We start from the raw sequence: 9,560 nt of genomic DNA on the forward strand, positions 1-9,560 counted from the left end.
TCTATGTATTTTATATTTTTATAAAAGTCTGAAAAATATTTATTAATTATTTTTTACTTGTGTTGTTTATGTGATTTTATTAAATAAAAAAATGTTTGACTTTTTTGTAGTTTTACATGTAAAAGTGCTCTTATTTTTGTGCCAAAATTAAAATCCTTCTTAAAATATATTTTTTAAATATCTAATAATAATTTTAACATACTAATTTCCTATTTTGTAAGCTCTTGAATGAAGTCTATATTAAGAATTAAAAACGGCTATATTATTTTTAAAAAAAACATAGCATTAATATATAGTTTGGCGAATATGTTGGGCTGGCAGTGAGACACGTGTAAGCCACTGTAGAAGAATTTTTTGCGGGGGAATTATACATTTAAAATGTTCGTTATAAACCTGTGTTTCAATAGCGCAGATTTGCTAGTATTCCGCGTAGCTCCAAGATAGCCAACTTAACCGACCTCTACACAAAAAAAAATTGATTGTCGCTTAAAATTTCATCGTTTCTGGATTTGTCAACTCGGTCCACTAAAAGACTGATAAATCATGTATCAAAAACTTTAAACCTAAGTTGTATGATACAATTTTTTTCACAAATATATTTACAATTACTGTCGGCAGGCGCAAATAAGTAATTAAAAAATCAAAAATTAAAACGATAGCAATTTAAATACTTTTGATTCTAGAAACTAATCAATAAATACTAATTATATAGATACATACATAGTAGACGGTTCTTAATGGATCTATCGTCGGTCATTGTGTTAATTGTATATACATGATGCGAATGAAATTTCCGAGCTTTCGGTCAATAGCTGGAGCGTAATTAAGCGTAATGGTGCTTCACTGAATACAAATAATTCAACGCTTGATATGTAAATTATCTGTATTTATGTTGAACGCCTTGTGATATCAGAGCCGGTAGGTTGTAAATAAAATTTTATCTGTCGGCCTCCATGGTGAATACGAAATCGGGTTGGCGAATTAAATAAAAAAGTTAGGGTTTATAATGTATAAATTAAAAAAAAAACAATAAAGTACTGATATTAAATAAAAATATATTTCATTGTGTACTATTAAATCATAAAAATAAATATTTTCTGTATTGATTTATATTTAACTAACGTGACAATGAATGTTTTTACATAATAGCATCACAGTGAGACCAACACAGCGATTTTTTTGCGAGCTGCGTTCATATCTAAATATGAAACCAATAAAGAGGATGTGGGTGGATTATTGTGTCTTCTATCTAAATTTGACAGCATAATTGCTAATTGAATACTCTGTATGTTACATTGTTTGATTGAGTTGATTATTTTCGTCGCTGTATTTTTTCATGTATCATAAATGATTATTTACTTTTTTTATTACTATTGTATGAGGAGCTTTAAAGAAAAACTTGTTATCTACAGTGTGATTAGCCTTAAATAAAAAATACAAAAAATATTATTATTTAAATTTTTAATATGTTTATGCTTTACATAAAATCAAATTGTAAGATTTATTAATTTTTTACCATATTTTTATGAATCCTTTTAAATTTTTTACCCTGAATTTAAAAAAAATCTATACTATATTTTTATTATTGTATTACTTTTTTGTATTTTTTATATTTTTTTAAGCACGTGATATGGTAGAATATACCTATAACTAACTATCGAAAAAATCATTCGACCCTCTAATGTGAATCTGGACTTCTAAAAGCCAATTAGCAGCCATTCCCATCCATCCACCACTAATCTTACATTATCTACAATATATTCGACAAAAGTGTGTATTACTTAGAGTGTGAGATTTGGCGGATCGATTTACTACCACTTACATATATTAAAAACACAATAGTGTTTGAAACACAAAACATCTGTAACGAACCCTAAGATAGATACTTACTTTACTACTATAAATTAACTTTTAATTCATTAATTTAATTGAATGACTAATTTTTTATAAACGTATATGTAAAGGTTAACAACAAATAAGTAATTTTTATTGCTACATATATAACCTAATTTTGGTAAAAATACACAATTAAAGAATTTTATAAGCTTAATTTTTTTAATATGTTAATGCAGTTTGTAAGTTACAACTATTTAACTGATTGTTGTTTTACTTATTCAAAATATTATTTAATGTTTTTAGAAAAAATAAGTTCGGAATAGCGCAGCTCGTAATGGCTAGACTGGTCACCCACAGACCTTTATAATATTCAACTTTAAATACATCTTTCTTAAGCAATTCCTGTAATGTCAAATCTAATTAATTATATTTCTTTATTACATTCGTCTGTATTTATAAAATAAATTGATATAAATATTTTTGCCAAGAGGTTTAGTAAAAACAAAAAGAGGGTAATAATCTTAACGCAAAGTTGAAATCCTAAATATAATTTTAAATACCTAGTATTTATGTACACTTAAATAATATCAAAAAAAAATAGGGGTTGCTTAATTGTATTATGTTAAGGCCTATTTTTTATAATTTTTAAGACTCGTGATTCTTTTGAACAATAATCGATTTTTATAAGTTAAATAAATAAACATTAAATTATTTTAACGAACTATTATACGTGCTATTTGAAACCCTGGAAATACCTATTTAATGGGCCAAAATATATTATTTCTAAAAATAGTTTTAATTTCCAGGTAAAATTTGCAATAAAATTCTTGTGACCGTGCTCAAAGGAAAATAATTTGATCTTTATTTCGACAATTATTTCTCATCTGTTTTGCCTTTGTTAGATATATATTTTACGTATATAACCAACTGGTTGGCAAATAAGTAAAAAAAGTATCTTCTCCAAGACTTTAAAGATAATAAATTAATTAATACTGATAATACCACTTTATGGTTTTGAGATAGTCAATATATTTTATAATTTTATTTTTTAAATATCAAAGACATCAACTATCACAATGCATTTCAATTATTATTTGTATAGTTTTTTTTTTATATAATAATGTGTAATTTTATTAATTAATAATTATTTATAATTTTTTTTTTTTATTGCCATACATTTTTTTTTTAAATATTATTATTTCATATCAAAAGTAAATTTTGTAAGCACATAATTATCTCATAAAATATTTACCATCACATTTTCGAAAAACCCTTACACGTTCACGTGCATTTATAACGGCTCAATCACACGCTCCCTGGCTCGCCAACACGACATAATTGAATTACGGCGCTTTTGACGGTGAAAATGCGGAAAAGTGCGCGGTAAAACAAGGCCGTCAGAGCATTACAGGTATTTTGCCAGTTACTCGTTACATTTAGTATTTTGAGGTCAAAGTTGAACACATATTATCGTTGGCGCCCGCCGGTGTCGCTAATGCGGCTGTGATGAATTTCGATATTAAATCCCGTCATCCGGATTATATAGTATGTGTGTATACCTAGGTATTATAGCTTGCGATTAAATCGCGATCAAATGCCGCTGTCACCCATACGTCGTTTGCATACCGATATTAAATAGAGCGTGTAGTGAAAATTTGCGATTTTCATTAAAAATGTTAATCGATGTACTTTTACAGCGGCGCTGTTTTGGGATGTATTTTTAATTTGGTTTTCAATGAGTGTTAATTTGCATTGAGAGTTATTAAATCATGCTTGGTGACAATTTGAATAACTAATTCACAAATAATTATGAATAAAAATTACATTAAAAGCCTAGACATCGATATGAAAAAGTAGTAAAGAGCTTTGCATTTAAAATACTGTCATCTTGGTGGAGTCTTAATGGAGATGGTCGGCCAAGGACGAATGTGTGAGGCTTGTAAAGTGGCACAATCAGCTAAGGATTTATAAAACACTAGCTTCAGGCCTTGACTAGCGCCTAGTAAATAGTTGCAATGAACGTAAATTGCTTATGATAAAAGCATACGGCACAATAAAAGCAAAGCAAATAAATAAGCAATTATTTTAACTATATATCTTTATATTTTAGGTACAGGTATATGGTTCAGTTATTTCACTAGTTCCTAAGCTTCATCCTCCTACCGACTTTGGCTCCAAGTATACTCGGGGGCTTTTAAACAATATGTTTGTTACTAGGTTTGTACTTTAAAAGTGTCTAAGGCAATCAGCTTAACTCCATTGAAGCCACATATCCTTTCCATTTGAGCTTTTGAGCCCAGGTAAATATCAATAGAAGATATCTGTAAATATGTAATAATATATATGATACGTAAAATATATAATAATATATATGATACGCAAGCGGGATTTATTGATCTCGGGTTGGCATGGTACTATGTAGTTTTTATATAATGGTAAATAGACACACGTCGCTTGTTCCTATTAACTTGTTGGCGTTGTTTTTATCAGGACCTTATTAGCAACAAATCTGATCTGTTTTTGCAATTTAATAAAAACTTGACATCCGCAACCACCTTGATGTTATCTACACCGATTTTAAAAAGGCTATTAATAAAGTTTGTTATGCATTATTTCTAAAAAATAGATCCAATGATATTCTAAAATATTAGGAATTTCTCAAGGTGTTATTTTGCTTCTGTATATTAATAATAATATTACAATTGTTTGTTATTCTTAGTTTAATCTTTTCAATGATGACCTTAAATTATTCCCTAGAGATAGATTGAGAAATTAAAAAAAAAATATTTGATGTTTAAAAATAAAAAGCAATGTTCATGTCACCTGCTAATATATTATTGTTATGTATTAAAAAAATATTTTAATATATTTTTTAAATATTTTCTAAATAATTTTCAATATAAAACAATTACCAATGTGTTTCACCGCATACAATTAGTTCTCGATTTAGGTATTATATTTAAAGAGGACTACAGATTCCATTAGCGTTTATAAAACATTTGCAATAAATGTTGAAATTTATTTTGAAGAAGCTTAAAGACACTGTGTGCCTTGTAAAATCACATTGTGCGCAGTATTCTTAAGCATACTATTTTATTCTGAATGGTAAATAATATAATTGACACATTTAAAAAAACGTGTTAAAAGGATATCTCAGATATCTGTATATGAATGAATATAAATTTTATAATTTTTTATTTATGAAAAAAATGTTCGATGAAGCTTCTCAAATAACTTTTTATTACTTTCGCATGAAAGAAGAGGAGTATGGGCTACGCAATAAACACAGCTCTTCGGGTTGTATTGATTTGTTTTAATCAAGATGCTCGCAGTTATGGGTTACCTGCCTGCTGCCCCCAGGTTTCCTACTCCTGCTACTTTTATTCAAACCCAGACCATAACGCTTCCGCCATAATATTTTACTTTGGGTACTACGCAATCAGCTAGATATTATTTAGCAACTTTTCAACGTATATGTGTACTACACCAGGGTTCCCAAAACTTTAAAAAAGTATGATTATTTCAAAAAATTATTGCTTTAGAATTTTTTGAATAAATCAACTTTTTATTATTTTTATATATTAACCAATGTTTGATTCATCCGAAAAAATGACTCGCCCAAGCTTCAGATGTCCAATCTTGGTATTTTTAGGCCAATCCTAACCTTTGATTTTATTTATTTCTGAAAGCCACGATTTGTATCGGACTTTACAGCCTTTGAGTCCATCGTTGAGCCTTTCTTACCATCTGCGAAAAAATGTATGACCCTCCGCTTCTGAATAGTTTATTAAAGTAAACTGAATAATTTCCGATATATTCAGTCAATAATATGCAATATGCGAATGCAATAAATTTATATTCGCTCTTTTAGCTTTACCTAATTTGCGTTTTTGGCATTTTTAATAGCGTATAAAATATTGAAATTGAATTATTAAATAAAAAAAATTAAAACGGCATATTAAGGCCAAAATCACGCAACTGAATATAATGGTAACTTAAAAAAGACTAAGCAATTAGACCTTTAATCCCTTTTTGAAACTCATGTGAGCAATTAAAAACGACAAATTCCTTTGTAGAATTACGGTTGAAACTAACTGATAAAATATTTCGGTCAGACTATGCACTTGTCAAGAGTTACACACTATTTTAAAGGGTGAACCATTATTATGGTCGAGGCTGTATATAAACATTGTTAAATAATGAAGGATCATAAAAAATGTTTAATAATGAGTGCAAATATCTCGTATTATTTTGTAATGTTTTTTTATTATGTGAGTAATTTTCTGTGCGCTTATACGAAATAAATATTGACATAGTTTGTATTTGTTTACTAAAAATAAATTAAAGCATTAAAGGTATAATTGTGATAGCATATTTGCCTACCTAAAACTAAAATAAACAAACTTTTACCACTAATATTTATGCATAGCATATTCAAAAATAGGTCTCTTCTTAAATTAATAAGAGCCAAATAATTGTATTTGTATATTAGTATTGTCCAGACTATTCAGACTGAAATAATAATTTATGGCCCTATGTGTAAAATTTCCAACTCTACTTTAGGGAGAAAATACCCTAATAATGCCACTTACATATGCTAAAAATATATTTAAGAATCAAGTCTTATTAAAAAGGGACAATATAAAACTTAACTAAAATGTTTTATTAGAACAACATTACACGGACGTTCCTTCCATCGTGAAAATGCCGCCTTCATGCAAGTACCGCCCGGGGCGGTCCATCCTCTTCCCACTTCCCCTACTAGCTATGCCATTGCACAAACATAACGGTATTCTTATAAAATGGATATTGAAGTAGTAATAATAAAAATTGGTCATAATAAAGAAATATATATAAAATAAAAAGCATAATATAAAAATATTCAAATTTACTTCCCCTTCTATTGCATAATAAACCACTTCTGCTAATGCGGATTTGCAGATTATACTTAAAGACCATTTATATATGTCAAGTGATTATATGTTAGATTACACACTGATCTTATTTTTTTTACAGCGTCTATTTTACATGTAAAATTTATTGTTTACCTTGAGGTAAATTTAAAAAAAATTAATAACACAGTAAACTATTTTGATATCAAAATAATTTAAAACATTTGTGAGTCTTTTGCAGATGTATAATTGTATGTAGTATGTACTTACATTCTTACGAACATTCGAAACGCTTCGCTTATAATTTTGTCAAGGCCTTCGCACAGGAAATGTCGCATGACAGTTTCGGATTAAGCTTTCAAGTATACGTGACATTTATCTCCGGCTAACACTTACCCTTGCCTAATAAAATTACTGCGCAACCTTCGATCCTCCTCTGGTGTATAATTAAAAGCAATAACTCTACTATTATATAAAATATTTAATAAGCTCTATTCCTTTCAGGTATGAAGCCTCGCATGAAGAACCACTTCAGGGCGCACCAACTCTCCGTGTGGCTACGGCTCGTTCCGGAACTCCACAGGGCCGGAATGGAAGACGTGGTGGCGAGGCACAATCTCTTCAGAAACCACAATGATGCCGATCTCTACGACGGAGTGGTGCGACCGGATCCTCTTTCGAGAGCAATGCCTTATGAAACATCGACAGACGCGTTTCGAAGACAGCAAGCCATAGCAAACAATACGCTCTTTGTTGACGTGTCTTTGACGACTGCCGACACCATCATGGCTACTTGTGTCACCGTAGTCCCGGGAAACCCTTCAGGAGTCACCAATGGAAACGCTACGAACGATCCTCTGGCGAGCCTGGAAGCTGCCGGCTACGCAGCTTATTCTACAGCTCTAAGTGTAACCATAGCTATAGGTTGTTCTTTGCTCATTTTGAACGTGCTCATTTTCGCAGGAGTTTATTACCAAAGAGACAAGACCAGGCTAGACGTTAAAAATATGCAACACTATAGTAACAAAGGAAGTTTTGACCCACTATCCAAGCACTCGCATTACCATATAGATCATTCGCAAAACACAAGCGTGATAGTGGACGTCGAGACACAAACGCAAAAGAACAAGAGCAAGAAAAACACAAATGTTTCACAATCCGGCGATCCTGCTTTCACAGACGTAAACTTTAAAGGACCGCATTTGTGCGGCAATTCAACACTACAGATCAACACTGGTGCTTTGATCAAAGCGCCACCTTCAAGTCCGAGTGTTATAATGGGAAATAGCTTAACTTTACCGCACAAGAATAGGATGAATCAGAAAAATCTGAATCCTAACGCTGGAATGCATCAGACTATGTCTTCAGTTGCGACTTTGCCAAAAAACAGCTCAGTGCATTTCCAACAGCAGCATATTCTTAACACCTCTAATATGATAGCAGAGATGCATCAGCAGGGTATTTTGCTGCCTCCGAACGGGTCGGCTACGATGCATCTCAGTATACCATCTTCTCCGCCTTTGCATAGAAGACCGGACAGTCCTCCCATAACTCAAAGTTTGAGAGCCACTCACGGCACGTTCAAAGGTGGTAGTATTTTGACTAACTCTAATGGTGAAAATCAAAATAGTTTGCCACAGGCTGCCATGAGTGAAATGCGAGTGTGATAGTGATATTATAGTTATTGATTAATGTATAAGGAAAGTGAAAAGATGTGATCTTATAACTCACATAATTTAAAGGCAGGTTCGTTTTTATCTGTATATTGTAAATAAAACCATATTTATTACACAATATATAATTTGCAATGTTTTTAATTAAAAAATTGCAATATCACTTAAAAATGAATTGTTAATAATCGTTAAGAACGAATTTGAAAATGAATTTAAATATAATATGAATGTAAAAATACAAACATTTTTTAACTGCCAATTATTATTATAATGACTGAATTTATTACTTAAAATTGTAAAAAATATATTTAAATTTAAAACCATATATTATACATTCTAATTCTGAGTATGTATCAAACATAATTGTAACATATTACGAATTTTACAATATTTGTGCACAATACATAAGATTTTTTGCAAAAGGAAAGACGAAATTAAAAATAAATTAAATTAAAATACAATACCTTTCATATTATTGTATGCATACATATATGTCAAAGTACTGATATATTATACATTAAAAATGTAAAATTATAGAGCAAAATGTTTTAATCGTATTGTTTTTTGTATGTATGTATTTGAACAAATCGTGTTGATGATTTTTGGTGACTAATTTTAGCATTTATTTTGTGTACATTCACTTAACAAATTGTTATCCATCTTATCAAAATATTGTATATATATAATATTAAAAATCGTTGCTTTCTCAGGGTGCCAAAATTCATCAAAATGATTTTGAAAATATCCATGCGTATGTATGTATATAACTAAATTATAAAACGAAACGTTTTCGAACACATAGACATAAAACATACAATTTGAAAATATTTAAATATAACCAAAATGGGAACCATTAAAAATGAGTTTTATTTCATTATCTACTTTCTTACAATTTTAAATGTATATTTTTACACACAGTTATACTTTGAACAAAATAAAAACATAAATTTACGTGGCGTTTGATATTTCCTTTGTGGTTGCTCTCGCTTAGCTTTTATCTTAAATGCGTTCAACGACATTAGATGAGAATAAAATCTCCTTATTGTTTTCCGTTTCTCTCTTCGACTAATTTTTTGAAAATCTCACAAAGATCCTTTACTGTTTGAATGGATATTAATGTCTCCGTTATAATTTTACATCGTTCTATGTAACACTAATA

At 29.9% G+C, this 9,560-nt stretch overlaps 1 protein-coding gene across 2 annotated transcripts in view; it reads left to right on the forward strand.

The window, feature by feature from the left end:
* LOC148233277 (neuroligin-4, X-linked-like) overlaps positions 1-9,261 on the forward strand; it is a 388,707-nt gene extending 379,446 nt beyond the window's left edge. For both annotated transcript variants that reach the window (XM_088190274.1, XM_088190275.1), the window contains exon 11: positions 7,233-9,261. In XM_088190274.1, the coding sequence (XP_088046400.1) occupies positions 7,233-8,395 (1,163 nt within the window). In that variant the 3' untranslated portion in view covers positions 8,396-9,261. The remainder of the gene's footprint in view (positions 1-7,232) is intronic.
* Positions 9,262-9,560: the final 299 nt, after the last annotated feature.

The sequence above is a fragment of the Plectrocnemia conspersa genome, unplaced genomic scaffold (genome assembly GCF_051122295.1).
Source record: "Plectrocnemia conspersa isolate PC_06_02 unplaced genomic scaffold, ASM5112229v1 ptg000008l, whole genome shotgun sequence".
NCBI classification, from domain to species: domain Eukaryota; kingdom Metazoa; phylum Arthropoda; class Insecta; order Trichoptera; family Polycentropodidae; genus Plectrocnemia; species Plectrocnemia conspersa.